This window comes from Coniophora puteana, assembly GCF_000271625.1.
Source record: "Coniophora puteana RWD-64-598 SS2 unplaced genomic scaffold CONPUscaffold_2, whole genome shotgun sequence".
Lineage (NCBI taxonomy): Eukaryota > Fungi > Basidiomycota > Agaricomycetes > Boletales > Coniophoraceae > Coniophora > Coniophora puteana.
In genome coordinates, this window is record NW_006913054.1 from 762,388 (window position 1) to 790,194 (window position 27,807).

A 27,807-nucleotide genomic window follows, 5' to 3' on the forward strand; every position below is an offset into this window, starting at 1 on the left:
GTGGGCAGCATAGACTGTTGGGAGTTTTTATTTGCTCGTTTCGCTCGCTCTACAGTGCGTTCATCCTTCTCGTTCTTCATCCTCTTTGCTGATGAGTCTGCGTCTCCGTTGCGGGGACTTAGGTGGACCATTGAGAATCATTCATCCGACATTGTTTCAGCAATCCAATCAGACAAACCATTGACATTCGTTATGACAGTGCCCAGGGTGCACACCAAACCAACCAATAGTACAATCCTTCATCCTTTTTTCTTTTCCTTCCGACACTCTTTCATCTTCTTTCTCTCCTCTCCTCTACTCGCTCTGTGTACTTTATTCGCTCTAATATCATAGCTGCGCATACCCTGATTACTAGTTTGTTATCGCATCGAGATATATCGTATTTCTGGTCGTAACTTGAAGGCATTGCACATGGCTTAGTTGGACAATTCTTATCTTGAGCATGCAATACTCTTTTCTATGATGAAAGCGAAGGTATGAGCTGCGCCAAGAGCTGCAATGTTGCAATTCTGCAAAGTGCTGTAACTTGATCGTATGTGCCCATAATAAGATTAGATGCGGGGTATGCGACGATAGGGGCCTATTACACCAACAATGGCTTTCTTTGATTCTCTCCACCGTCTCAGTCGGGCACCTTGCTCTGGAGAGCTTGCTGGACGCCATGTCGCCAATACTGACGTTCGATAGCCTACCACTAGACGTTCTCATCAAGATCGCCGAACACCTCGACGTCCAGGACCTTGTTCGACTACGTCAGGTTAGCATTCATTATCGTCGACGACGCGTCGCACGCCGCGCATGTTATTTGCTGATTGACTTAATAGACGTCCAAAACTCTGTTCAGCATAAGCTATGAACGATCGCCATGGTCTCAGGTGTATAGCTCATCACACTTGCCACGCCCACCCGGCCCGCACCCTGCCCAGTCGCGGAAGGCACTGGAGACTATCCTCTCTCGGTCGATGCTGGTCCACAGAAACATGTTTCTCAAGAACGAACCGTCCTGGACACTCGCGTACGATGCCAGCACCAGCTCCTCCGGTGATCCTACGTCTGTGGTGATGCTCGCGGACAGATGGGTGGTCGTCCAGTTCCGCAGGCAGACTGTGTGCGTTGAGGTGGACCCTGCGAACGTCCGGGAACAGCTGCCTCGACGTGTAGTGTGGGAGGTCGACGACAGCAGGGAGGAGAATAACCTGGATTTGCTGAATTGTCGGACGTTTTACGCCTACGACGGGCAGATGCGCGCGTTTCTCGTCCTCGAGCAGTGCGCGAACGAGCGAGAGGTCGATGAACCGGAGGTGTAAGCTTCGCATGTCGATCTTCTGTGCGCGGACGGGACTGTTGACATGCTGCGCAGAATCGTGCTCCAGGTTCATTTCGACGAGGACTGTCAGTGGCCGCGCTTCGAAGCTACCTACCGTACGCACAGTCGCGCCGGGCAAGGCTCTCTTTCCGCCACTGTGACAGTCAGCCCTCATGTGCTCGTCGTGCATATGATTAAGAACAGAGCGGCGCTGGTATGGGATGTTCTGAAGGCTCACGGGCAGCCCGTTACAGTCAAGGACGATGCATTCGGGTCGGAGGTACGTATACGACGTCTTGAATCATCCACGTCTCGCTGATCAATTGCTGTAGCACGTATACCATCTTCCTTGCAGGACTCACTTTCTCACTGTGGTCTTGAGCACGGCTTCCGTGGAGCCTCTCGTGCAATTAGTCGCAACGCCTCTCTCCGATACACTCTCCGGCACAAGGCGCATAACTGCGACAGGGAACATTGAGGGCTTCTGGCTCAGCGAGGTCGTCCTCTTGCGAGACTCCGTCGTGGATCCAGGTTCCGGTGTCACCGATGTGATTCTTCTGGGCCGACGATACAGCTACGACACGGACCGCCCGTTGATGCTATTCCGATTGCTTATACCTCCTCACAGCGCCGCGGGGGGCGCTCCCGCTGAGATGATCATACAGACGCAGACGGTGGCGCCTCTGCCAGCCTTGGCCACGGATATCCTGATAGACTCGTGCACCGGGAGCACGCGCGTGGCATATGCGATTCAGGGCGTGTCAGAGGAGGAGAATGCGCTGGGCTTGGTGGAGGTGGTGTACGACGAGGAGAAGCGGAGCGCGACCGCTGTGTGTGCACCGAGCGTTGGGCTGGAGAGTGGTGTGAAGGACGATTTCGCTTGTAGAGGGGGGGTGCTCTGTTCTTTTGAGGACCAGCCGTGGTCAGGAAGGATATGCTACATTTTTCGAGGCGGTGATGAAGGCAAGCGTATGATTCGTATTTTGGATTTTGCCCAAGTCGACGCTGCAATGAGAATGGGCTGATTTGGCAGAAGGTCCTTTCATTGGCAAAGCGTGAGTCGGGACTTGTGTGAGTACTTCAAGTTGATGTATAGGTTAACGTTGGTGCGAAATATCGCGTTGGTAAATAACCCCTGAGTAATATGTTTTGCCAGCGTGGCGCCTCGTGTGTGGCTTCTTGCACCCATCCTTGTTAGACTCGGATCTTCAAGCTTCAAGCGTGAGTGACGCTTCCGCGCTTGCTTTACACAAACCAATATCCAACATTCAGCCTTGGGGTAACCTCATAGTTTGTGATGGCGTCTGCTGGACAACGTGTCCCCGTCCTCTCCGTTCCCCCAGAAATCCTCACGCGAATCTTCGAAGAAACTGTCGAACAAGCACACGCTCAGGATGGACAAGGAGGTTGGCCCTATCACCCCTGCCAACAGCAGTGTATCATGGACTGGATTCCCATAACTCGCGTCTGTTCCCAATGGCGCACCATCGCCATAGCACACAAGAGGCTCTGGAGTCATATCCTGTTTTTCGATGTAGAGTACGCAAAGCTCATGCTTGCTCGCGCCGGCTCGGTTCCCCTCACCGTCACTCTTTACCTCGATCACACACGTTTTGACTACGACGACCTTCGTAACCTATCAAATCTCCTCAAACAAAACTTACACAGGGTGAAGGACCTGCATCTAGAGGGACCAAACAGAGATCCCGGCGAAGACTTGACGCGGCAGTTCCGCGAGAACCTGCAACAAGGCGATAGCTTAGGCAACAGGGTCAAACTGCAGACCCTGACCCTCGTCTTAAGCGGCTCATGGAGGCGTGCTCTGGCTAACCCTCACAGCATCAAAAAACTGTTCATGAAGTTAGCCAACCCGACTTTGGAGAAACGGGAAGATGCACTCCTGTTTGAAGGCATGGATCAGCTGGAAGAGCTGGTTATAGAACGCTCTTTCTCGATGGCGGACGGGATAAAGGGTCGTAAAATTTACCTACCGCAACTCTCGCGTCTGCATCTCGATGATGGGATGATGTCATGCCTTGAATTCCTCACTGAGCTCCAGAAACCCCGCCCACTTCTTTACTTCGGTCTCAAGACAGGGTCGTGCGATGTCAAGAGCGACCTCCCCTCACTTAACAGGCTTGTCAAGCTCTCCACTCCCAGTGGCGAAGTTAATCTTAACAATCTTTCTGGCCACCACTGTGCCCTACGTGTTGGTACTCCGGCGGAGCATCGATTTTCGAGAGGTGGAACGCGATTCTCGCTCACTGCGTGGCGGAAGGAAACGGCAACTGCATCACAGGTGGTGGGATTTGCCCACCAGGACAAGATCCCCCCGCTTCCTGACATTTTCACCTTTGAGGACGATGAAGACTCGGACGACTACGGGGGATACGGACTGCCGCCCAACCGCAATGGCATGCCATGGTTCCGAAGCACGGATCCGGCTTTGTACCTTGCTGGCGATCTTCGAGGTGGAGTAGGGTCACGCGTGAGCCACCGTGTTGACGGTTTGATGCTTCTATCCAAGGCATTCATGCTCCGTAACGTCGTATTTGCCGACGTCAACGCAACCTTTGGAGAAGAGGACGCCGTTCCCGAGGAGGGTCTGCTCGCATTCTTGCAGGCCATGCCCTCTCTGCAAGTTCTCCAGCTGCGAGGCCTGTCACCACGTCACTTCCTTACGCTGATGCCTCGAGACGTGTCTAAATCCCGGATAGTTCCAGTTCCAGAGCTGAGAGAACTCTGGATAATTGATACGAGCTTCTTCCCAGACGAGGACGACTATGACAGCGAGTCTGACCAACAGACGGACTCTGACGAGTCGCAGGACACGCTAGCGGATTGTCTCGCTGCGCGAGCAGCCCTTGGGAGCCGGCTGGAGAAACTCGTTCTCGAGGACTGCGAGGATATGCAGCGCCAGGAATGGGCGTCTCTCCATGAGCTGGGTATCTCCATTGAAGTGTTTGGTAATTATCCCGTGTGCCAGGACTTGGACGACGTCTGAGGGTCTCTACGTTGTGAATTGCCCTTGGCTGCGCAGTTTCTTTCCTCGCTCACCTATATGAGCTTCCTCCGCTTTCTTCCCTGCTCATTTATTTTTTACGAGAATTATCCATTAAGCTTCAACGTTCAACGTTACTTAATACATTTGCTACTGCTGCGACGCAGTTAACAAATAGCCCCTGAGTATGCTGTGTCGCGCCTTGCCCGCCATAGAGTGACGCCACGCGAATTGATAAATTTAAGGTGCTTTCCATCCGTACCACCAGGTGCTGCTTCAGTCCTGCACTTCGCAGTGCTTGCTATTCACGCCTGATACGACATTGAGAACCGTGTTGGGTAAGCCCTGCTGAGATTTGAGACACAGAGCGCCTCTATACCTCGGAACTTGACTGACATCCAGCCGTAGAGTCTAAAGCACTCACTACTGCGATGTCATCCACAAAGCAGCTTATCACCATCAACTCTCTTCCCAGAGAGATCCTCGAGCACATCTTTGAAGAACGCGTTGAGCTAGCTCATTCTCAAGATGGGATAGGGGTCTGGCCATATCACCGCTGCCGTTCGGGGTGTATCCTTGACTGGATCCCCATCACCCATGTTTGCTCTCGCTGGCGCACTATCGCATTAGAGTTTCAGAAGCTCTGGACCCGTATCGTACTTTTCCACCCGGAGTGGACGCAGCTCATGCTCGATCGCGCCGGGGTTGCTCCCCTCACCGTCTTAGTCGCCCACGATGACCTCCTGGAGAAATCCGACAATATGTGGATGAACGACGATTTCTTAGCAGACGAAGATGATCTCTCAAGCAGCCAAATCGATAGCTCAGATGACGATAGCGGCAGCTTAGATTATGATGGTGACCACTCAACCGCCAATCAAAATCTCCCGCACCAAAGTAGCGACAAGACTAAGTCAATGTTACACAAGCTGCGGGAAAACTTGAACAGGGTCAAGGACTTGTCCATACAGAGTCCCGATACAGATAACCGAGAAGGTCTGACGAGACCTGTGAGACGCTGGTTGGAGCGCGATGATAGCGGCAAACTGGAATCCTTGACCCTCGTCCTCTGTGGCTACTGGAGGGGTCCCTTGGCTCACCCTCAAAGTATCAAGAGACTTTCTATGAAGCTTAGCAGCCCTGTCGTGGAGCTGGACGCGGAGGATGAAGCGCATTTGCTGTTCGAAGGGATGACAGCGCTGGAGGAACTGATCATAGAAAACACGCTCATGATGTCGGAGGACACACTCGAAGGCAGCAAAATCCACCTGCCCAAGCTTAGGTACCTGCATGTTGATGACGAAATGTACCATTGCCTGGAATTCCTTGGTGCACTCACGCAACCCCGCCCGTTTGATTACTTTGGGCTCAAAACCGGGTCGTGCGATATCGCAAGCGATCTTCCTACTCTCAGAGATCTTGTCAAGCTTTCTGCTCCTGGTGGCGGAGCCAGTATCAGTGACCTCTCTGGCTATCACTGCGCCCTTCGGGTCGGCATTGCAGAGGACGCGATTCCGCGCGGAGGAACGCCATTCACGCTAACCGCTTGGCGCCGGGAATCCACCAATTGCTCACAAGTTGTGGAATTTGCCCGTCAAGGCAAAGTACCTCCTCTTCCTCATAATGATTTTGTCGATTTTACCGACGAAGATGAAGAGGACGAGTCCGAAGATGGCGAGCACGAGGACGTCAAGGAGCGCATGAGAAACCGAAATGCGATGCCGTTGTTTCGAAGCACAAACCCGACACTGTACCTCGCTAGCGATCTTCGAGATGAAGACAACTATGGAACCGATCGCGAAATAGATGGCTTGCAGTTGTTATCGAACGCGTTCAAGCTCCACACTGTCGTGTTTGCCTCCATCGATGCGACCCTCGTAGACGTAACTGAGATATCCGAAGATGGGATGTTCACGATCCTACAATCCATGCCTTCTCTTCGAGCACTCGAGCTCCGTGCCTTCTCTCCAAGTTCCTTCCGCTTCCTTAAGCCTCGAAAAATCCTTGAATCCAAGACAGTTCCGGCTGAAAGTCTTCGGGAGCTTTGGATTGCTGACACAAGCTTTTACCCCGACGATGATTATGAAGTCGAGCACTATGATAGCGAGGACGAAGAAGCTTCGGACGTATTCGTACCCAAGGAAGAAACTACACTGTCCGGCTGTTTAGCTGCACGAGCTGCCCTTGGAAATGGGTTGGAAAAGCTTGTTCTCAAGGACTGCGATTATATGCAGCCTCAAGAGTGGACTGCCCTTCAGGCAGTGACATTCACGGTGGAAGTGATTAGGAGTCTTTCGGAGTTAGACTGACCCCCCCCCCCCCCCAAAACTGTGCTTATAGTAGAAGCTCATTCATGCATGTATATCTTGGCGAGAGCTAAAGGAGGTTTAACCTATTGTTTTTGCTGGTTTCCGTCATGCATACTGTAAATTTATCCTCCATATTCGCATGTAGAAATCGGTTTTCCATCGATAACATACTCTATCGCCGTCCGTGGCAAACTAGAATTAGCCCCTGAGTGTCTGAGCTTTACCCGACGCGTCGCTGCTGCTACTTCGCGCGTTTGCCGGTGCCACTCACTCCATTGTGTCCAAATCTAATCCACTGTACCCAAACCCATGGCAGCGAGAGAATGACCACGTTGAATCAGATTGACACGATGCATCCACCTTGGCTACCTACGCTCTTGATATCATGCCCCACAACCTGAATGAACTCCCTTTCGATGTCCTGCTCAAAATTGCTGAACAACTGGATGTTCGAGACGTACTTTGCGTGCGACGGGTAAGTGCTCCCACTGTGAATACCGCTAACTATTGACATCGACAGAAAACGTTTTCCGAGTAGACGTCAAAGCGTCTCTATGATCTCACTTTCGAACGATCAATCTGGGACTCGCTCTACAGGGCCTGTCGCCACCCGCGCCCCCTCGGTCCCTATCCATCTCAACCCCGCGAAACACTCGAGACCATCGTCAAGCGCACGTCGTCTATCCACCATGCGATGTTTGTCAAGCGCGAACCAACATGTAGTCGGGTGTTCGACGTAGAGAGAAACAGTGAGACTCGGCTACCAGTGTGCGGGAGGTGGGCGTTCACGCGGTCCCAGAAACGGGTCACCTGTATGGATCTGGATGCGCCGGACGGTGAGGAGCCACCTCGAATTGTCGTATGGGAAGCAAACGAGGAGGATGACCTCGAGGTGCAAAGGCTTTACTGCATAGACGTGATGTCTTATGATGGCTGCAACCGGGCCGTCGCTGTCCTCGAACTGAATACCGAAGGGCCTCCCATGCGTCGGACTGAAATGTGAGCTTCATCTCCCTTACGCAGACTCAGTCATCAACAGGTAACTGACGTGAGTTATTCCAAGCGTCATCCTCAATGTACATTTCAACATTGCCTCGAGCCCGGCCTTCATTTTGAAGAAGTATACCGACGATCAGAAACGTCCGACGACCACCTTCGATACGTGGGCTGGTATTTGAGCCCTTCGGCGCTGGTGGTTCGGGTGCAAACCCAACATGGCAGTGCACTCGTTTGGGACATTGACCAGCTGCACAAGGAACCCGTTATCATACCCAAGGAGAACACCGTGATCGTATGTACTTTGTATTCGGCCTAGACCCTTCTTCCTTTCATGACAGACTTATAGGATGATGCACGATTGACGCACTTTTTAACATGCAGGACTCATCTCATCACTTTCATTGGAGACTGCATCGTACCGCTCGCCACACGAATATGGGCCAGGCCTCTCGCTTCTGTTCTTGCAGGGACAACGAACATCAGCGCATCGGCTACTGTCAACTACATGTTCTTCAAGGAGATCACCATGCTCCGTGACGCAGTCGTTGATCCGCAAACCGGTCGAACAGAAGTTGTGCTTATCAGCATCCTACCTGATGGATGGTATACGCCCGTTCTAATGGTCACACGGCTACTTCTACCGCCCTTTCAAGATACCTCGATGAGCGGGGAAATCCAGGTATCCACTGAAGTGCTCATGAAATTCACACATTCAATTCAGAGTCCTCGACATTCGACCCCTTCTTGATCATCGTTCCGTCCTGGACTGGATCTACGCGGATCCTTTACTCCCTTGACGAGCCACCGTACGGACGGCTCGCCGCCGCCGAAGTGGCATATAACGAAGAAACACAGACTACGAGCATAATCCGTGCGCCGAACCTTGGTGCCGAGAGCGGTGTTCAAGAGCATTTCCGGTGGCATGGTACAGAGCTACAATCCTTTGAGACGGAGCCGTATAAAGGGAGGATATTGTACTCACACAATCTTCCAGAGGACGGGTCTGAGCGCACAAAGCGTATGCAGCTTTGTCTAATCGGCTTTGCATAAGTAGCTTCCGCATACTTAGGTGCTTTGTCAGACTACCCCGCTGGAGCCCATGTGAGAGCTGCATGAAAGAGGACGGAAACTATGATCCTCTTGAAAGGATGTCACTTCATATAGCTCCTGAATACGCGTTGCCACAAGCGCGTCCCATCAATCTGTCGCGCCAAAAGGTATTTCATGCGGAGCTCTTGCATCCGTACGTTCTTGTCCGAATACTAGCTGTGAGAACTTACCTCAAGTTGCTACAATACACGACGGTGATAGACTCAGAGCATAGGTTGCTGTGCGGGCCCGTCCGGGAAGTAAGCTGGGGAGGCGTGTGTTGAACAATTGCGAGAACATGACTCGTAGGGAATGGCCGGCTCTACAAAGGCCAGACCGCGTCATTGATGATATAGGTGATTGGCAGCCATCCGGTGAGCAAGGACAATCAGTAATTTGGGTGAAGTACACTGTTTATTTAGTGCTTGAGCTCAACACCATTCAAAATGTCGCCAGTAATCTTGCAACTATTATCCATATCATAAAATCACATTTCAGAGGCATCACATAGCGTCCCTCTTCTTAGATCCTCATCCCGCTCATCTTCCCAGTAAGCGCACTCACAGCACCCGCATCCCAAACAACCAACTTCCCATCCGCCCCGCTCGTACTAACCCGCGCCACGCGCCCGTCCGCGCCCACCTCATACGGCCGCACACTCGTGATCGTGTTCTGATGCACCGTGAGCAGCTCCGTGTCGCCCTCGCCCGTGCTGCTGCTGCTCGTCTGCCCGCGCGTGTCCGCGTTCCTGAACGTGTTGAACGCCGCACTGTTGAGGCGCCCCACGGGGCCGGAGCGTGCGCCCCCGGCCTTGGCACCCCCGGCGGCCGAGGTGTCGTCGAGCGTGCCGATGGCCTGCCAGCCCGCCTCGGAGCCGGCGTATACGATCGGCTGGCAGTCGTGGCCCGCTGCGACGAGCGAGTCCTCGGCAGTCCAGGTGAGCGTGACGTAGGGGAGGGAGTTGAGCCGGATGGTGTAGACTGTGGGACCGCTGGGGTAGACGATGCTGATAGAGCTATCGTGGCCTAGAGTGTATGCGGATTAGCGTGTATCGTGCTGAAGATGAAGCAATGTGTACGCACTGACGAAAGCGAGAACATCTCCAGAGGGAGAGAACCCAACGGCGTGCACCCATCCGCCCGCGGGACTACTGTACTCTCCACAGATGGTATTGAAGGGCAGCTTCTCACCCCACACGCTCGGTGCAGGCCTGGAATCGACGGATCACTGAGATAGAGATTCAAGTGAACGCAAAGTTGAACGTACTTCTTGTCCACATCCTTGATGTACGCAGAAAAGACACGCGCCTTCATATCCGCGCTTCCGGCAGCCAAGAGCACATTATTGGGGTGCCAATCGATAGAGAGTACGGTGGAGCGGATCGGCTTCTTGAGCTGCCTGGCAACCCACCAGTTGTTCTCCGGATCGAACGAGCAGATCGCGATCGCGCGCGCACCAGAGGCGACGGCGAACTTGTCCTCGTTCGGGCTCCAGCGCACGAACGTCGCAGCGCGGTTGATGCGGAGGAGGACGAGGGTCGGCTTCCAGACGGTCGCGCCCGTATGTGGGTCGGGCGTCTGCGCCCAGACGTACGCGTTACGGTCCTGCGACGCGGTGACGATCTGGTTCGTCTTCGGCGCCCAGTCGATCGATGTGATCACCTTGTCGTGCTGGGGGGCGTGATCGTCAGCATGCAACGAGTCGGGCACGCTGTGGTGATGACGAGGCGTACCTCGGAAAGCGTCTCGATGTTCTTCCACTCGTGTCCCTGGCGCTCAAAAATATGCAGATGCCTGTCGTTCAAGCTCACAGCGACCTCTGCCGTATGTCCAGTCAGCCAAGATATGTTAGTTAACAGTATCCATGCAATGATAGAATCAAGAGACTAGACTTACGGGTACGATCCGCATTGAAAGCATGGCAGGTCACCGGCGTCTGGGCGATCGAGTAGACTTCGGGGGCGGACATATCTTCTCAGAGCTTGTGTTGTAAATGTTGTGATTGGCCGCAAGCAGAGGACGAGCAGTCTACTACCGCAAGCAAACCGTAAGTAATCGAAAGACAAAGAAAGTTACAGTAACCGCCGACTGCCTTCCTTATCCACTCCGCACTCATATTCCCACGCCGCCGCCGCCGCCGCATCAGGCCGCATCGTGCCGCAGACCTTTTGTTGTCGCGGAGATCTAAAGTGAGGGACCTCGGACACCATCTCTCTCTAAATTTATATCAAAGTTTTAGCCAGTGGCGCCGGCAGGGTGGGGTGGCTGATAGTTTCGCCTCCTCCTATAAGGTTTCCGCGTCGGACGTGCATATCTCACTGGTTCGATCGAATGAACGTTTGAACGCGACTGATAAGTAATACAGTATGCATGTAGAAGCCAAACTTCCATATTAGCTACTCGAGAGCCACAGTGCAACAGCTAGCCCAATCACAGCGTGTTCGATGAATTGACGACCGCTCAAAAAATGTCTCCGCAAAATTTGCCTCACAAAGTTGAATCTTGAAGAACGCCTCAACGTCAACGTGCAACGTGCAACTGTCCACCATGACAGCTACATTAATTATCGAGCGTCCCTGGACCCTCCTGGACCTACGTGGTAGATCCGACTCCGAAAATTGGCCGTACGTACGTTTCTATGTATTGATTATGTACCTGTATGTATTTATTCGGCAATGTTTAGGATCAATAACCAAAGCCTGGATCTCCTCGTCCTACTAAACACGCCTATTATCAACGATTTCATAGCAAGCGATCCATATATGATACTAACGATACACCTATTGCAAAAATCGGCAGAAAGCAATGCACACATGCAAAACCGTACTACAGCTAGTGGAACCAGAGGACGTAAAAAAGGGCCAGAAAACAAGCGAGAGCAAGCATGCAACAGAGACAAAGAAACAGCACCCATTAGAACTTCAAACATAAGCTAAGGTAAAGCATCGTATACAACTAGCAACCCAGTCAAACCCTAACAACATGCATGCAAGGAAACGTGTGTGCGTATGTGTGCCAAGGTCACCAACGTCTATATAGCAAACCATTAGCATCGCTCGCATATCGGACACTTAAGCCGTCGTACTCGTACTCGCGGCCGCCGGAGCGGCGCAGCAGCACCAGCACACCCGCGGCGCGCCCAAGTCACTTGTCCCGCCAAGCAGCCCCATCAAACCGTTCGCGTCTTTCTGATGGCCAGCGCACTCAGCTCCCAAGCACCACCAAGCACTTTCTCATCCGCCTGTCCCCGTGGCACCGGCAGACGTGGATCCCGCCCCCGCGCCAGAGCCAGCACCAGTGTTGCCACTTCCAGCCACATCCGACGCAGCCTGCTCTTCCTCCTGGCGGATGCGCAACATCTTCGCCCACCGAAGACCGCACGCATTGCACAGCGTCTTCGGCCCCTGCGGGCCCTTGCGCCACTCGGGCGAATCCGTCCGCCCACACGTCTTGCACACGTACTGCTCCGCCGCGTGCGTCTTTTTCATCTGTGTGAAGCGAGAGCAGGGAGAGACACAATGAGCACCACGTCATATGACCATTGACCCAAAAACAGCGCGACGCACCTTCTTCCGCCGCGCTTCATCGCCATAGTCAGCCCCATCAGCTGCTGTCTGCTGAGTTGCCACTGACGTCGACGCTGGCGCCCCTCCTACAGCAGCAGCAGCAGCAGCAGCACTCGACGACGACAACGGGTACTGGCTCGCAAACGAGTCGACCGCTCCCGCCGCCGACGGCGGCATAATCGCATCATAGAGCGCGCTCGGACCTATTTCATCAAACAGCAGATGACCGACGTCAGGCACAAACCCCTTGAAGCTGCCAGCGCAAGCCTGAGACACTTTACCTGTCAGCGACGATGGCCCCGCGGTCGAGTAGAGTGTGGACGCAGCCTGCACATGCGGCCGGGCCGCCTTGAGCCTCGCCAGCCGATGCTCAAGGTGTTGAGCACCAATCTTGTAGTCCAAAACACTGTTGAGTCTAGAGCCGTGCCGCATCGATTCATCATGGTGTGGAGCGCACGAGGCGTTACGCGGGCCGAAGGGTGATGAGAGAGGAGCACGTAACGAAGCCAGTCAGCAGACACGCTCATCCAATTCATTGCAAATGGGGACCAAGTGGAGTAAAGCGGAACAAAGGGGCGAAACCCCCCAAAGATAACGCGAGCGAAGGGCGAGGCGGAAAAAACAGGAGAGGGGATACGCACTGAGATGTGCTCACGCCCGGGTAGGGCTTCGCAACAGCGAAAAAGCATCGTGGCTCGCGCTCGTCTAGAATGTAGTGTGGCCTAGCCTTGATCTCAAACAAAGGCTCCTGCGCCGCGTCGGTGCCCACAGGCAGGGGCGGGGATGGCATTTCCATTCCGACGGTGACCGACGCGCCCACGCCTCCGTCGTAGCTGCCCATCGCAGACGAGGTCGCCACGGGCAGGGGCATCAGACTGCTGCTCGTCGCGAAGGCGTTGTGTGAGCTCGAGGACTGGTGTCGATGTTGGTGTGGGTATGACAGATGTCCCTTGAACGTGAGGCGCGAGTAACACATAAACTCTTCGCCTGTGCGCTTCGACTCTTCAAATATGTCGCGGAACCGGGTCTGACCGTCCGCTGCAACGCAACACCAGCGAGTCAGCCACATAACATACACATTCCACAGTCGCCGCAGCCGCAGCCACCACGCATCGAAACACCGCATCACAATTGTGTGCGACATCCAAGCCCCCCACCGACGATAGGAGGGAGCCCTTCCCCCCAAACCACCAACCACAACAAAACTCACCAGCAACAAGCCCAGCCACAAAATCACAATCAATCAACTCCGTATCCCTCCACCCCAGCAGCTCGCTGACCGCGCGATTACAAAACCAGATCCTACAATCCGCACTCAGCACGAGCACAATCGCCTCCGACACCTCCTGGATCAGCAGATCCGCCCACCGCTTCCGCCGCGTAAACTCGAACGTCGTCGATGACATCGCAGCCGCAGCTGCCGCTGCCGCCTGCTGCGATGCGGTGCCGTGTGCGGTTGCGTGTGCGTTCGCATTTGATTTGTGCTTGCTCGAGCTCGGGCCTGCGGGAGGTGGAAGTGCGATTGTGTTGTTGTTGCCGCTGCCAGTGGGTGCGGTGGCAGGTGGACTCGAAGGGTCAAACTTGAGAGACGGCAGAAAGGCAGCCGGGAGGGGGAGACTCGTAGCAGCCGCCATGACAGTACACAGTCAAGAATTCGAAAGCGGGGGATTCGTCGAACAGACTTCTTAAACGGATTCGAGCTCCTTCGCTTCGACGAGGGGTGAGGGGAAAAAATAAACACTGTTTGAACAAGAAATAGCATTACGCATTATATACGTATGTATGAATTTGGAAGGAACGCGGTAACGCGCACTTCGGAATGACGTCACATGCCGATCTGACCCCTCCTTTCCCTCCCTCTTATGGCATCTTCAGACGCGAGGACCCCAATATCCCGACTCAATGACCGCTCGCCGCATGGGATGCCCGAAATGCCCGATAACGGAACCACATTGGCCGCCGCTTCTCCTCCCAAGAAGCAAAGATAACGTGAAATGAACATAGCTGCAGAGAACCTCCACGATATTCACACACCTTCGCCAACACTCGGGCCAACATCGCCCTTCCGAATCAGAACTTACTACATCTTCAACGCCTCAACAGAACAAATCACTCGATACACGACCAAGAGTCAAAAGAAAATGCAAATCGACACCCGATGCACGTTATTACAAAATCGGCGTACGCATAATGAACCCCCGTCAATGGCCGACAGAAGGCACACCTCGTACAGCCCTAAGATACCTCTATGTTATGTGTATGTTCGTACGTTCTTTGAGAAATTCTTGCTTCAGCTCGTGGTATGGAGAGGATATACGCCCCAAAATCCGACCCTTTTGCCGAATGTCCAGACGGACGACCGACAGACCGAATCCATCCGATTACACCCGCTTAGATGATCGTGTACCCTCCGTCCACACGGACCTCCGTCCCAGTCATGAACCTAGACGCATCACTTGCAAGGAAGACAATGGCGCCCTACAATCCCATCATCAGTAAACCAGCTCCACAATTCACGCTTCCACAGAACACTCACCGACAGATCGTCAGGCTCACCCATCTGTCAAAACAGAACGTATATCAGCAACACCCCATACACAAACACCCACGCGACTTACCCTGCCCATGGGCGTAAGACTCTCCCAAGTTTTCTGCACGGAAACAACATTGTCAGCCAACGCGCTATTGAATCAACAAGCAGACACAAACCTTGAGCTCCTGGTCGTGCGTCAGAATCGTCTTCGTGAGCTTCGTCAACATGTATCCCGGGCTGTTCGCAAGCCGTCAGTTCTCACAATCCGGCGCCTAAGGAATCACAACGCACCTGAGCGTGTTGATGCGAACACCCTTCTTCGCCCACTCAACGCCCAGGGATGCGGCCATGTGCCGGACGGCTGCAACCGAGCAACCGAGCATAAGTCATTTAGCCTGTAACGAAGCCACAAAATAAACGCACCGGCTTTCGACGCGTTGTACGGCGTTTGTGGCTACATTTGGGGGGAAAATGCATTCATCAGGACAACCTTGTCGTGGCGGACGCAAGAAATGCCCAGGGGCAGAGCGTTGCGCACCTGGGGAATGTTGACGACCTGAACATCGCGGCATTGTTAGGTCATGGAATACCATACAAGAATGAAAGTAAGACGCACGCTAGCAGACATACTCGCGACGAGGACGATGCTTCCGCCGCCCTGGGGAATCATGTTGCGCGCGGCCTCACGGGCAGTGAAGAACGCGCCGTGCACGTTAATGTCGTACAGACGCTTTATCCGGTCGAAGGGGTAGCTGTACGGGGGAACAAGGGTTGCAACGAAGCGATCAGTGGACACGCCACGTGGGACAGGGGCGGAGTAGGGACGCACTCGAACGCGGAGTAGTTCTCGACGATACCTGTTCAGGGCAGGTGGAGTAAAATGACGGGTGCGAGCGTCAGTTTGACATGCTGCGGATGCGGGCGGGCAAAATACGCGAAACAGCGAAAGGACAGAGAGACAAAGGGTATAAAAGGATGCGTGAACAAAGAACATGAACGCACCAGCAGACGCAACAACCGAATCAACCTTGCCGTACGTATCCATGACAGTCTCAAACGCCTTCTGGACCGACAGCTCCGACGAGACATCGCAGCCGACGCCGATGATGTTGAAGTCCGACGGCGCGTAATCGCTGTTAGCAGCTGTTTTCGGGGGGTTTCAGCAAAGTGCGGCCGCAGGCGAGAGGAGGATGCCGAACGACGGACCACAGGCGGAGTTGACGAGCTCGACCGCGGCCTCCTTGGCCTCTTCCTCCTTCAGATCGACAATGGCCAGGTCCGTGCATCCTCTGCGTTGCGCAACGCGATTACGTGATTGCAAGGCACGGGTTACACGCGGCGGCCAGGCAGGCGGGGGGAGGGCGGGGCCGGGGAGATTGAGAGAGTGCGGGGTAAACGTGTCGTGCCGTAACGAGATGAGAAACAATGGTGAAATTTTGGATTTAGCGCTCGAACACGTCAACCCCACATTTTTAAAAAACGCACGATTGCACAAAAGCGCGACAAAACTCGTTGCCCAGGCCTCTGGCGGCACCCGTGATCACGGCGACCTGCAAAAGTACAATGAAAATTTTCGAGTCAGATACACACGTCTTTCACGCGTTAAGCCACGCAGAAGGGGCGCACCTTGCCCGCCATGGAGAAGGCAGGGAGGATGGGCCGCGGCTTGTCGACGACGGTGCTCTGGAAGCGGACGAGCGCGCTCGCGGGTGCTCTCGAGAGAACGAGCGAGCGGGCGTGCGCGCGGCTGGGCGCGAGGGCTGCGCGGGCGATGAGACTCATGCTTGGATCAAGGATGAGTGAGCGAGCGGGCAGGAAAATAAAAGGATGGATTCGGGTATGGGATGGGGATCCAAGGGGGGTATGTGATGGGAGGAGAAGAACGAAATGGAGAGGGCGGAGCTTATGTAGTTGGAGTTTTAAAGTGGCCGGGGATAGTGCAGCTCTAGATCTGCCCCGCCTTTCACTTAGTCTCACAGCGCGACAACGGACCGGTTAACCCTAACACTAACGTTCGTTAGCCGCTGTGCCCCGCCCCACTCGCAACGACCACACCCGACAACGCGCAAATGTCCATGTTTCAACCGTCATGTCTGCAATTCTACGCACAAAGACTATCGACTAACTCCAAACGGCGGGGACGATTTCGACCGAACGACTTTACCCCACCCGGCGCCAATAGGATGCTGACTGACAGCCACCCGGGAGAAGCCACGGAAGCCAATAGCACGGCCAAGCGAAACGGATATTATTATCTCCACCTTGCCACGCCATTCCCACGCCCTCAACGGCCATCACCCTCCCATGATAAACATTCCAAGATCCGTCCATCCAAAAATCAAAATCAAAATAACAAAGAACGAAAAAAGATGTGTATAGTATTATAACATGCATAATAACTAGCTAGCCAAGTCTGAAGGAACGTGCATAATAAAGCGATTTCAATAACTGAGAGAGAGAGGGAGAGATGGGTATCACAAAACGAGAGGAACATATACGTAGAACCACAACCTCTAGACTGGAGAACCTACACATTTTCGACCGGCGCCGAGGATATAAGATAATAGATCAACGAGCGGAAGGGGTATGCCAGCCCCCCGACCCTGGCCAGGTCCAGGGGTCGATGGCATTGGTAACACCGGCGGACGGGACATGCGTGGCTGATGAGAGAGATGAAAAGATGAAAATCGAAATCGATGGACTGCGGCCACGACCGCGCGACGGAAGCTTGGAACGGCGGACGAATCCCCCGGCACTAAAACCGACAGCGGGGCAAAGCTGTGACAGCACAACCGATCGGCCAACAGCGGCACATTGACAACCGACGACAAGCAGAGATCGACGACAACAGACTGCGGACGATCACAGACACGCAAACTTGGATTTGCGTTTCTGCACCTCCTCCATCCTCGAGTCCAGCTGTGCCCGCGCTCGCTCCTTCGCCCGCCGCTCTTCGTCGAGCCGCGCCTCGTACGAGTGCTTCTCCTCAGCGATCGACCGCCGCGCGTTCTCCACCTCCTTTCGCGAGTTCTCTAGCTCCCCGCGTAGCGTCTCCACCTGGTGGTGCAACGAGTCACGCTCGCGCGCAAGCTCGCTCGTCTGTAGCCGCACTTTCTTCACTATAAAAAAGGTACAGTCAGCGATAAGCCTGAGAACCGCGAAGCCCCGATAGAGTTTCGAAGCAGCGCAAACGCGAGAAATCAGACACGCACAGTTCTTCTCCGAATCCCCCAACGACGTCTCCAGCGTGCCCACGAGGTCCATGTGCGCAGCCAGATCGCTCTCGCAGTGCGACAGCTGCTTGTTCAGCGTCTTGATCATCACCTCCTGCTCCGCAATGTACTTGCCCTGGTCATCGATCTTCGCCGCGATCGCCTTTGCATCCGACATCGCAACCGTCTGGCCCCCAGGTAGCGTAATCGACGCGACAGACGTCGCAGGCGTCTCGTACTGGCCCGATGACGACTCCTTGGACACCGACGGCGACACGATCGACGACGACTGCGTCGAAATGCTAAACTGCGAGTCCGCCTTGTGCACCGGCGGCGGCGCCGTGGGTGCTGGCGGTGGAGGCACAGAGGGAGGGGGCGTGGGTGGAGGCAGCTTGTTCGCGCCGCTGACGCGGCTGAACGCGCGGGACGTCGGGCTCGGGCCCTGGCCCTGGCTCTGTACGGCGGGCACGCCGTCAGGCACGACAGACGCACGCTGGAGCTGCGCCTGCAGATCGCGCACGAGCTCCTCCTGCTTCATTTTCTCCGCCTGCACATTGTCCTTCTCGTCCTTGGCCTTCTGCAGGTTCTCCTGTGCCTCCGCGAGCACAGAGCGGTGCTTCTCCAGCTCGCCGACGAGCGACTCGCGCTTCGACGCCTCCTCCACGAGCTGCGCCTGCTCCGTCCGGGTCCTCTCGAGCTCGGCCCTGAGCGCCTCGACCTCGCTCGCGAACGCGCCCTTCTGAGCATTCGCATCGGCCAGCGCATGCTCCATCTCTGTGAGCGTCCGCTCGTGCGCGACCTTGGCGTCCAAAAACTCGTGATTCGCAGCCTTGTGCGACTCGACCTCCTGAGCCAGCGCGTCGCGTTCATCATGCGCCGCCTTGAGCTCCGCAGCATGCTTCTCCACGAGCTCGCGCTCCGACATCGACGACGCATCCTTCATCTCCGCGAGCAACCGTTCGTTCTTCGCTCGCTCGTCCTCGGCCTCCGCCTTGTACTTGGCGAGCTCCTCAGCGAGAAGATCGTGGCCCTTGCGGAGCGTCTCGCGTTCCTGGGAATGCTGCTTCTCGAGCTCGGCAATCGTCGACGTGAGGTGTTCCTGCTCCTCGGTGAAGTGGCGCTCGCTCGTCTCGCGTGAGGTTTCGAGATCTGTCTGGTGTTGGTCCTGAGTAGCGATGAGCGTAGCTTGAACTTCTGCGATCACGCTCTCGTGCTCGGCCTTGAGCTTGGCAATCTCCTCCGAGTGTGAAGCAACCAGTGAGGTGCGTTCTTCTTCAAAGTTGCTCCCAGCACTCGAGTGTTCGTCGCGCGCTGCTGCAAGCGAGGCCTGAACCTCTGCCAGCGCGGTTTCGTGAGTCGTCTTGAGCTTCGTCATCTCTTCCTCGTGAGAAGCAAGCAGGGCAGCACGTTCCTCGTCGCTCTTGATACCAGCAGCTTGCAGCTCGTCTTGAGCAGCAGCAAGAGCAGCTTGCGCCTCCGCCAGCGCCGCCTCGTGCTCCCCATTGAGCCTGGAGATTTCCTCGGCGTGCGAAGCCAGCAACCCCATCCGCTCCTCGTCTGCCTTCGCAGCGGCACTCTTGAGCGCAGCCTCATGCTCGCCCGTGAGCTTCGCGACCTCGTCCTCGTGTCCCTTCGCAACCTCCTGAAGAACAACCGCCTGCTGCTCCTTGAGCGCCTGCACCGCCGCCCCATGCTCCTCCTCCGCCCTCGCCTTCTCTGCTTTCGCCTCCTCCGCAAGCTTCGCAATCTCCGCGCCCATCTTCTCCGCCTTATCCTCCGACTCCTCCCGTAGAATCGCAAGCTGCTGCCCATGCTCCTTCTTCAAATTCTCCCGGCGCACACGATAATCCTCCTCCCTGCCCGCGAGCACTTTGGCATGCTCCGCGCGGAGCCTCTCCACGTCCTCCGCCGCCTCCGCCTCCTTGCGCGCAACAGCCGCCGCATGCTCCTCCTGCAGCGCCGTCAGCGCCGCGTCCCGTGTGCTCTGCGACTCCGACACCGACGCGTCCCGCGCCCTCTCCGCCATACGCAGCGCCGCCGCGTGGTCCTCCCTGAGCCGCTCGAGCGCCGCCGCGGACTCGGCCGCCTGCTTCTGCGTCGCCTCGCCGTGGTCCGTGCGCAGCTTGGTGAGCGCGTTGTAGTACTCCTCCTCGAGCCGGCTGATGTCCGTGCTGATCTGCTCGTCCTTGGCCCTGAGCGCCTCCGCGTGCTCGGCGGAGGCCTTCTCGAGTGCGGCGGTGTGTTCCTTGACGGTGGACTCGAGCAGCTCCTTGGCCTCCCGCGAGCGGCGCTCGAGTGCCTCCTCGTGCTCCTTCTGCAGCTTGCCAAACGCCTCTTCGTGCTCCTGGCGAGCCTTTTCGAGGGCGGATGATGCTTCGGAGAGCTCGGCACGGAGGGAGGTAACGGCAGACTCGTTCTCTTCCTTGAGCTTGGCCATAAGCGCGTCGACCTCCTCGCCTTTGGAATTTAAAGCCTCTGCATGTTCGCCCTTCAGCGCTTCAACGGCGGCGGCATATTCAGCCTTGGCCTTCTCAATGCTCTCTAGCAACTCGGTCTCCTTAGCCCGAGCTTGTTCGAGCTGGAGCGTGGTATCTTCATGCTTCGACCGGAGGCCTTCTAGCTCATTAGACATATTCAGAGTCTGGACACAATGGAAGCCATATTAGAAAATGCAATTAATTAATTAAGACATGACCACAGTTGTCTCACCTGATCGCGAGACAGCGTCGTGAGCGTATCATGCGACCGCCGTACTTGGGCCAGCTCGGACTCGAGCTTGTCGACCTGTTCCTTGTGTTGTGACTCTTTCTGCGCCATGGACCTAAAAACAATCCATTTCAGCTCGCCCGTGCAAACAATTCACTCGACGAAGTGACACCCACAGCATGAGCTCATTGAGCCTCTCCAGCGACTTGTCCACATCCTCCTCGCTCTCCTCGCTCTCCGCCTCCTGCTTCCCATTAACCTCGTGCAGCTCCCCAGGCCCAATCCCATGCAACTGCATGCTCCTCCTCACCGCCTTAAACCTCGCCATCGTCGCAGGCGACAAATGCGACACATTATCCGCCTGCGCCTCCGCCGCGGGCGTCTCAGGAATCGTCTCAACAACCGGCGCCGCCGCCTTCAACGACAACGCACGGTCCTTCTCGCGCACCGACGCCTCCAGCCCCGTGATCTCCGCCTCGCGCTCGCGCAGCACCTCCTGCAGCCGCATAATCTCCTTCTCCATGCTCGAGTGCGAGCGCTGCTCCGGCCCCGCCTGCGGGCCGCCGCCGTTCATCAGCCCCGCGAGCGAAATAGACAGGTTCGGGCGGTGGTGCGGCATCGACGGCGAGCCCGAGACGGAGCTCGACGTAGACGCGCTGTGGCTATGCAAACTGCCATTGCCGTTGCCATTGCCGTTACTGTTACTGTTGGCAGAGCTTTTGCGTGAGCGAGCCGACGAGAGCTCCTGCGAGAGCGATTGCGACTGCGAGAGCGACCTCGCGTGGAGAGACTCCGCGGAGGTCGCCTGCCGGAAAAAAAGGCGGCGGCCCGCGTTCTCGGATATCTCGACGGGCGTCTTGGGACTCGTCAGCCGGCGCCGGAACGGCGGTGTCTCCAGCGTCTTCTCCGAGAACGGGCTCTCCGGGATCGTCGGGTTCGCGAGCTTCGCCTCCTGCAGCTGCGCGGCGAGGTCCGAGATCTCGCGCAGCGCGTCGCGGTACTTGGCTGTGACGCCCGACAGGTCCGCGAGCGTCGCCGCGTGCGTCTGCTGCAGCGCGGAGAGTTGATCTACTATTGAGCCGTCGGCGTCGCGGTCAGGCTCAGGTTCGGAGGAAGTGGGCGTGGTTGCGCCAGACGCGCTTGGGCGGCGGCGGCGGCTGCCGTTGACCTTCTGAGTGCCTTCGAGGCTACGACGGGCTTGCTCGACCTCGCTGTTGATGCCATTAAGCCGTTCGCGATCCTCGTTTGCCTCCTTCTTCTTCCGCTCCCACTCCTCCATCCGCTGCTCGAGCTCCTTCACTTTCCGCTCGCGCTGCTCGAGCTCCGACCTCCACGCGACACTGTCTTCGTCCAGCCGAGCAAGGCGCTCCTCCAACGCCTCCGCCTCGCTGCGCCGCCGGTCGCACTCACTTTCGAGCTGCTCAACCTTCTGCTGCAACGAAACAACAGATTCATCCGAGCGCGCAAGCTTCGCCTCGAGGTCGGCAATGTAAGTCGTCGAGTGAGCCTCCGCGTCCTTGTACCGTGCGAGCTCCCGTTTGAGATCGACGAGCGACGAGTTTGATGACGTCGAGTTCTCGTCGTACGATTTGACCTTCTCCTCCAGATCGCGCACATACGCCTACGTAGCCCCTATGTCAGCCTCTTGCCTGGCGAAGAATTGAAATATTTCGAAAACTCACCTCAGTCGATGCCTCGCGTTCCGTCAACTTAGCAAGCCTCGATCGCAGCTCCTCGAGATAAAGCTCCGTCGCAGAATGTCGCTCGGCCATCTGAGCAAGTTCCTCCTCCTTCTCCTCCACGAGTGTGTTCGTCATGCGCAACGCAGCACGATTGAGTCCAAGCTCCGCCTCCATCGTGTTGATGGTCTTCTCGTACTCCTCGATCACCGGCCCGACAATCTCCTCGTACTTAGCAGTCCCACCCGTAGCGCCTTGCGAATCCGACCGGTGGTGCTCCCCAAGCTCCCGCCTCAACCGCGCCAGCTCCTCCGTCCTGCTCGAGTACTTCTCGCGGAGACTCTCGTAGTTGTTCTGCAGCTCCGTCATCTGCGCAAGCATCTTCTTCGACACGCCATTATCCGACGGCTCGCGCACTATTAAAGAAGGCCCCGACGAGGGCGCAGTGGCCGTCGCCTCGATAACGTCGCCGCTCTTGATCCCTTTGAGCTCCTTGCGGAGGCGCGTCACGGTGTTCTGGAGCCACTCGACGTCTTCCCAGCCTTCCTCCTTCTCGTTCACGACCGCACGGTTCTTGATATTCCGTGCGCGGTTCGCATACTTGAGCGTGTTCACCGTCTCGCCCACGTTCCACTCCGTCGGACTCACACACGCGATCATGAGCGTATGCGCATTCCCACCGAGCGAATCCTGAAGCAGGCGGGTGAGCTTGGAGTCACGGTAGGGGACGTGCGTTGCAGTATGTGACTTCGCGCGAGCGGGATCACCAAGGGCGGAAATGACGTTGCCGAGGGCTAGCAGACCGCTGTTGATGGAGATACCCTCCTTGATACGCTCGCCTGCAGCAGCGGTACGTTTGAGCTGTATAAATGAGCAGAAGGTGAGCATCCGCTTATCCGGGGGTCGCGCGATAGACCGGACTTACGCGTTCCGAGCCTGCCAAGTCGACGAAATGGAATTTCGACACGACAGTGACCCAATCGCCCTCCTCATCGTCATTGGCTTGCTTGCTGTCGCTGCGCACACCGAGCGAGCTTGCTGGTCGAAGACCGCCACTTGGTCGCGCAAGCCCAGACGAGAATGAAGAGGGAGTTGATGGACGACCGAAGGTAGGGGAGGAAACTCTGCCATTGGGACTGCTAACCATCATCGAGCCTGGACGAGCAAGGCGTGAGGGCGAGCGTCCGGTGGGTGGTAGGGGCGATGATGATCGGGGCGGTGGGCCGGACCCGACAAACTTCTTCTGGGTAAGGGTGAGCGAGAAGATGGCATGTGACCGCGACGACTGCGCGTTCATGTCCGTCTCGTTCGTCCGCCGGATAGCCGTGCCCTGGCGAATGAGACTAATATGACATGGCAACATAAGCGTCGGGTTCGAGCGAGAAACTCGAGAAGAACTCACCCCATGACCTCACCACTGCTCTTCACGTTCACCTCGCGCAGGCCACCCCAGATGATGGATCCGTCCTTTCCCTCGCGAATTTGGACCTCCTTCTTCCCACCAGACGCGTCCGAGGCTAACAAATCTATGAGGTCTTCGTTGTATAGTTCGACGAAAGAGCCCTTGATGTTATAGTTCCAGTTTCCAGCCTTCTCGTCCCTGCGCCTCTTCGCCTCAGAAAAGATGGTAGAGACGGCTCGAGGTATGATGCCCATGCCGTTGCTTGGGTCGTTGGGGTTCTGGTCGAGGTCAATACCGGTCATGGTGAAGGTCTTTCCTGAGCTAGTTTGGCCGTAGGCGAGGATAGTGCAGTTGAAGCCCTCGAGGAAGCGGTTAATGAGTGGGCGTGCGGTGCTCTGGAAGATGTCATGTTGTGTGGCCGAGGGAGAAAGGACCTGGTCGAAAGCAAAGACTTGCTTTTTGCCGCCAGGACCGGATGCTGAGGTAGAGGAAACGGCAGTAGCTGCGCCGGTTGCGGTTGAGGGTGCGGAGGAGGCATCGACGGAGACGTTGGTTGGGCCTGCGGCGTGAATGACAGTCCTCTGGAAACGGGCGGGTATCGACGCAGTGTCCGCTGAGGTGGTGGGCCGGATTCGGAGCGCTGTATGACGACAATTGACAATTAGTATGACAGTTCACGTAACGTTTGTTACTATTGCGACGGTGTGGACTAACCGACTTGGACAGATGTCGTCGCTGTCGATGACGGCGGCGGCGCCATGGCTGTTTAAGCGTTGGCCCGCGATAGAGAGGTCAGACGATGGACAGTCTGGTCAAGGGAAGGGTAGGGGCGGACTTTGCCGAAGTCGGCAGCCCAGAACAAATCAATCAGCACACGCTCACTTCCTCTGTCGTCAGGACACGCATACACTCTCACGTTCACTTTCAATTGAGAATACCCGTTTATAGTCCACTTTGCTATGCCTCGAGGCCTCCAACTTTGTCTCGACGTCGCTATGAACCCCACACATTCTCGGCAGCGTGTTCCCGATCCACAAATTTTCACGTCTCATGTCTCATTTCTGACAGCGATCCTCGCTTCTCTCCCATCCGTGCCCCGACACACTATCCGAGACCAGGGCGCTTTCTCGTAGCGCTTAACGCTCATCCTCTCGCCGGGCCCTTGCGAGTTCCATGACATCCATCTGCGCCCCCATTTCCACATCACCTGCGATCGCGAATACTTCCAACTAAACCCCGGAACCAGTTTCTCTCCCTTGCCCTCCAGGTCCCATGATGAACCTACCTCTTGCCCCATCAAACTCTCACCGAACCGATTGATTACCCGACTCGGGGATCAGGTTCACGAACCGCATCTTTGGAAGACGCCATCCAAAATACTTTGATCAAGCACTCGTGCTCGACGGATGATAGTGGATAGGCTGGGTTTGATGTGTCCCAGGTTATTCGAGTTAACCATGTCAATGCCATCCATGCATTTTATTATTGCAGGTAAAAATCCTATCAAAACTTCGGTGCAATATGCTCCAAGCAACGCGTACCCAATGATGAGCTTTAGAGACGCCCGTCGGGCGCATGCCCATGCCCTTCTTTGTCCACAGACGCCCAACGTTCTTCTCCATGGGCCGCACTGGCGACTCGTGATCATCTCCAGAACGTACCCATTCCTTCTCGTGGAATCTCCACAACACGTTCTACAGCACAAGAAGAACGGTCGTTATGCATCGCTGAAAATCGAGGCCTCGATTGGGCATGAATTGAACGAGCACACACGCTGATATCATTGGCCTTCCTTATTCACCCACGAAGGCTAGCCACAAGACACGTTCGATCATCCGCGGCGTCCGCCTACATATTCGTAGTATCTTCCATCGGACGGACACAAGGAGCACCTCTAGTACTTTACGTCCCTTGACGCGACAAATTAATACGACGCGCTTGTGGCAACGCGTATTGGTGCCACCTGAAAGTAACATCTGGGTATCAAATTTTTCCACGCAGTGTTGGAAGATCGACTGGAGAACTTTGAGAGGAACAGAAAAAACGGTGACTCGCATCCGAACCGTGGACAATATCGCCGTGTTGCAAAGCTTGGAAAAGAGTGTCAGATGCGAGCTTTCGAAGTTTTGGGAATGCACCCTGGGCATTGTACTTCGTCAAGATGTCAGCGCTCCTTGCGTTGTCAGTTGGTTGTCAGATCAAGTGAGTATATACGCAAGCTCAGACGATGTAGGGATTGTCTGATTGTAACGTATACGTAAAGCCAATACACGGACAAACAATGTCAACGACTTATGAAAACTCGAGTAGACAAAGCTTCATCCGCTCTTCCCTTAGTGCATCGAAACTTGGCTCAGATCCCTCATCCTGAGCATCATAAGCATACAACACCCTCCCCGCATACGGCTCGTTCTCAAAAGCCTGTAACTCCGTCGTATCATGATGCCCAAACAGCTTCTGAACACCACTCGCAACACCCAGGTTCGGAGCGCGCGTTATACTCGCGCTCCGCCTTCCATTGCTATACGCCACTTCTACGGCGGCGAGCCGTCCGTACGAAGGTTCTTCGATAGCCCAAAGGATCCGCATAGCCCCGGCCCACGACGGAGTGAGAATTAAACACGGGTTGAATGCAAAGTCCAAAAGCCTTTCAAGGAAGACTTGAATCTGCCCATCACTCAAGGGGCCTTGAAGGGGCGGTATAAGGAGCCGCATCATCATCAGCAGAATCTCATCCCATGAGGTCCGCACAACACCGACAAGCACAACTTCTGTTACATCGCTCTCGGGATTGACAATCGAGTCACGGAGCATGGTCACATCCTGGAAATTGATGTTGTCAACAGTGCCAGTTTTTGTGGTAATGTCCGTCGGCCCCGCAAGAACAGATGAGAGAGGCCTGGCGCGTATCCCGGTCATGAGCGGTGTAAAGGAATCTCCGACAATGGCGATCAGGTGTGTTTTGCACGTCAAAAGATGCACCCAATCCACCTCGTCCTCCTGAAAGGGTCAGTTACAATAATGAAAGGATGCTCATTGAGCGTGTGCCTACAACTCCTACGTCCTCTCTGGTTACAGTGATGGGCTCCTTGTTCAACTGATCAACGTCCCAGATGAGTACGCCGCCTTGATATGTTTGTATCTAAACCACCAGCACCGAAGGGCCTAAATGCGAGTCCACGCATTGAGAGTAGTCGTCATCATGTGTTTCCGATCGTCGGCACACTTCCTCAAATCGAAGACCTAAGTTGAAAGCACTGTCAAGATGTACCTTGAGAACGACGCTTGGAATAAAATTCACAACGGTTACTTGATTGTTGAGCAGATGGAAGGAGAGAAAAGCTTACACTTCGATCCGATAGACAGGAGGTCCCATCGCATGCAGCTCAAGAATGACAACAGCCCGTTTGCAGCCATCATAAGACGTCACGTCCAGACAATAAACCTCCTGTACCTCCATACCGTCCGCCTCACTTGCTTCCCATACAACAATCTGAGGCGGCTCCCCAGCGTCTGATGCATCCAGATCCATGCAAGTGACCCGCCTCCCGCATAAAGTGAGGGCCCACCTCCCACAGAGCAGTCGAGTCTCGCTGTTTTTCTCGACATTGAACACCCTTTTTCGGGTTGGCTCGCGTCTGACAAACATGGCATGATGAATAGACGACGTGCGGGTGAGGATAGTCTCAAGATTTTCACGGGTCTGAGACGGATGGGGGCCGAGAGGGCGCGGGTGGGGACAGGTCCTGTAAAGCGATGCCCAAACTGCACGCTCAAGTGTGAGATCGTAGAGGCGCCTTGAAGTCTAATCCAATAGTATCCCGTCAGTATCAAGCACAGCGTCGACCGGGATACATGTGGAACCTCACCCGTCGTAGACTAAGTACGTCTCGGATATTCAGGTATTCAGCAACCTTGAGCAAAGTGTCGAAAGGGAGTTCGCACAGCTTGTGAGGCATGGTAACCAGATAGCTTGCCATGAAGATGGGAAAGGCGCTTAGTATAG

The 27,807-nt window shown here is 55.5% G+C and overlaps 8 protein-coding genes across 8 annotated transcripts; 4 read left to right on the forward strand and 4 right to left on the reverse strand.

Moving 5' to 3' along the window:
* Positions 1-661: 661 nt before the first annotated feature.
* Positions 662-2,436, forward strand: CONPUDRAFT_162152 (uncharacterized protein; the record flags this gene model as incomplete). Its single annotated transcript, XM_007766320.1, has 5 exons — positions 662-757; positions 825-1,303; positions 1,361-1,586; positions 1,639-2,136; positions 2,193-2,436. 5 exons carry the CDS (start codon positions 662-664, stop codon positions 2,214-2,216), a joined length of 1,323 nt encoding a protein of 440 aa, XP_007764510.1. The 3' UTR covers positions 2,217-2,436.
* A 147-nt stretch (positions 2,437-2,583) lies between these two features.
* CONPUDRAFT_162153 (uncharacterized protein) lies at positions 2,584-4,531 on the forward strand. Its single transcript, XM_007766321.1, has one exon. The coding sequence runs from the start codon at positions 2,604-2,606 to the stop codon at positions 4,308-4,310; it is 1,707 nt and encodes a 568-aa protein (XP_007764511.1). The 5' UTR covers positions 2,584-2,603; the 3' UTR covers positions 4,311-4,531.
* Positions 4,532-4,572: 41 nt separating this feature from the next.
* Positions 4,573-6,623, forward strand: CONPUDRAFT_162154 (uncharacterized protein). Its single transcript, XM_007766322.1, has 2 exons — positions 4,573-4,645; positions 4,716-6,623. Exon 2 carries the CDS (start codon positions 4,739-4,741, stop codon positions 6,614-6,616), a length of 1,878 nt encoding a protein of 625 aa, XP_007764512.1. The 5' UTR covers positions 4,573-4,645; positions 4,716-4,738; the 3' UTR covers positions 6,617-6,623.
* A 409-nt stretch (positions 6,624-7,032) lies between these two features.
* Positions 7,033-8,698, forward strand: CONPUDRAFT_162155 (uncharacterized protein; the record flags this gene model as incomplete). The annotated part of the gene is made up of 6 exons (XM_007766323.1): positions 7,033-7,091; positions 7,214-7,615; positions 7,680-7,778; positions 7,838-7,907; positions 7,962-8,148; positions 8,337-8,698. The coding sequence occupies 6 exons, from the start codon at positions 7,033-7,035 to the stop codon at positions 8,663-8,665; spliced, it is 1,146 nt and encodes a 381-aa protein (XP_007764513.1). The 3' UTR covers positions 8,666-8,698.
* Positions 8,699-9,104: 406 nt separating this feature from the next.
* CONPUDRAFT_97187 (WD40 repeat-like protein) lies at positions 9,105-10,751 on the reverse strand. The gene is made up of 5 exons (XM_007766324.1): positions 10,600-10,751; positions 10,437-10,522; positions 9,971-10,374; positions 9,787-9,914; positions 9,105-9,729 (listed from the first exon to the last, which is right to left on the reverse strand). The coding sequence occupies exons 1-5, from the start codon at positions 10,670-10,672 to the stop codon at positions 9,227-9,229; spliced, it is 1,194 nt and encodes a 397-aa protein (XP_007764514.1). The 5' UTR covers positions 10,673-10,751; the 3' UTR covers positions 9,105-9,226.
* Positions 10,752-11,782: 1,031 nt separating this feature from the next.
* CONPUDRAFT_141677 (uncharacterized protein) lies at positions 11,783-13,903 on the reverse strand (the record flags this gene model as incomplete). The annotated part of the gene is made up of 5 exons (XM_007766325.1): positions 11,783-12,191; positions 12,270-12,472; positions 12,551-12,684; positions 12,911-13,307; positions 13,480-13,903. The coding sequence occupies 5 exons, from the start codon at positions 13,901-13,903 to the stop codon at positions 11,937-11,939; spliced, it is 1,413 nt and encodes a 470-aa protein (XP_007764515.1). The 3' UTR covers positions 11,783-11,936.
* A 496-nt stretch (positions 13,904-14,399) lies between these two features.
* CONPUDRAFT_134705 (NAD(P)-binding protein) lies at positions 14,400-16,656 on the reverse strand. The gene is made up of 13 exons (XM_007766326.1): positions 16,429-16,656; positions 16,288-16,352; positions 16,009-16,091; positions 15,805-15,945; positions 15,632-15,659; positions 15,419-15,554; positions 15,341-15,358; positions 15,226-15,256; positions 15,094-15,163; positions 14,979-15,039; positions 14,888-14,920; positions 14,806-14,829; positions 14,400-14,747 (listed from the first exon to the last, which is right to left on the reverse strand). The coding sequence occupies exons 1-13, from the start codon at positions 16,582-16,584 to the stop codon at positions 14,661-14,663; spliced, it is 933 nt and encodes a 310-aa protein (XP_007764516.1). The 5' UTR covers positions 16,585-16,656; the 3' UTR covers positions 14,400-14,660.
* Positions 16,657-17,126: 470 nt separating this feature from the next.
* CONPUDRAFT_97193 (kinesin-domain-containing protein) lies at positions 17,127-24,606 on the reverse strand. Its single transcript, XM_007766327.1, has 8 exons — positions 24,516-24,606; positions 23,802-24,441; positions 23,325-23,742; positions 22,403-23,260; positions 20,897-22,341; positions 20,724-20,835; positions 18,015-20,655; positions 17,127-17,921 (listed from the first exon to the last, which is right to left on the reverse strand). Exons 1-8 carry the CDS (start codon positions 24,559-24,561, stop codon positions 17,665-17,667), a joined length of 6,417 nt encoding a protein of 2,138 aa, XP_007764517.1. The 5' UTR covers positions 24,562-24,606; the 3' UTR covers positions 17,127-17,664.
* Positions 24,607-27,807: the final 3,201 nt, after the last annotated feature.

Excerpts from the sequence above, each read along its gene's own strand:
- CONPUDRAFT_162153 (XM_007766321.1), top strand. The coding sequence starts at position 2,604 with ATGGCGTCTGCTGGACAACGTGTCCCCGTCCTCTCCGTTCCCCCAGAA.
- CONPUDRAFT_162154 (XM_007766322.1), top strand. The coding sequence starts at position 4,739 with ATGTCATCCACAAAGCAGCTTATCACCATCAACTCTCTTCCCAGAGAG.
- CONPUDRAFT_97187 (XM_007766324.1), bottom strand. The coding sequence starts at position 10,672 with ATGTCCGCCCCCGAAGTCTACTCGATCGCCCAGACGCCGGTGACCTGC. Across the intron at positions 10,523-10,599 it reads TTTCAATGCGGATCGTACCC|AGGTCGCTGTGAGCTTGAAC; the intron begins GTAAGTCTAGTC and ends GACATACGGCAG. Across the intron at positions 9,730-9,786 it reads AGATGTTCTCGCTTTCGTCA|GCCACGATAGCTCTATCAGC; the intron begins GTGCGTACACAT and ends CATACACTCTAG.
- CONPUDRAFT_134705 (XM_007766326.1), bottom strand. The coding sequence starts at position 16,584 with ATGAGTCTCATCGCCCGCGCAGCCCTCGCGCCCAGCCGCGCGCACGCC. Across the intron at positions 16,092-16,287 it reads TGTCGCGCTTTTGTGCAATC|AGGATGCACGGACCTGGCCA; the intron begins GTGCGTTTTTTA and ends TGCGCAACGCAG. Across the intron at positions 15,040-15,093 it reads GTTCGCATCAACACGCTCAG|CCCGGGATACATGTTGACGA; the intron begins GTGCGTTGTGAT and ends GCTTGCGAACAG.
- CONPUDRAFT_97193 (XM_007766327.1), bottom strand. The coding sequence starts at position 24,561 with ATGGCGCCGCCGCCGTCATCGACAGCGACGACATCTGTCCAAGTCG. Across the intron at positions 24,442-24,515 it reads GACGACATCTGTCCAAGTCG|CGCTCCGAATCCGGCCCACC; the intron begins GTTAGTCCACAC and ends GTCGTCATACAG. Across the intron at positions 17,922-18,014 it reads GGGGGATTCGGAGAAGAACT|TGAAGAAAGTGCGGCTACAG; the intron begins GTGCGTGTCTGA and ends CCTTTTTTATAG.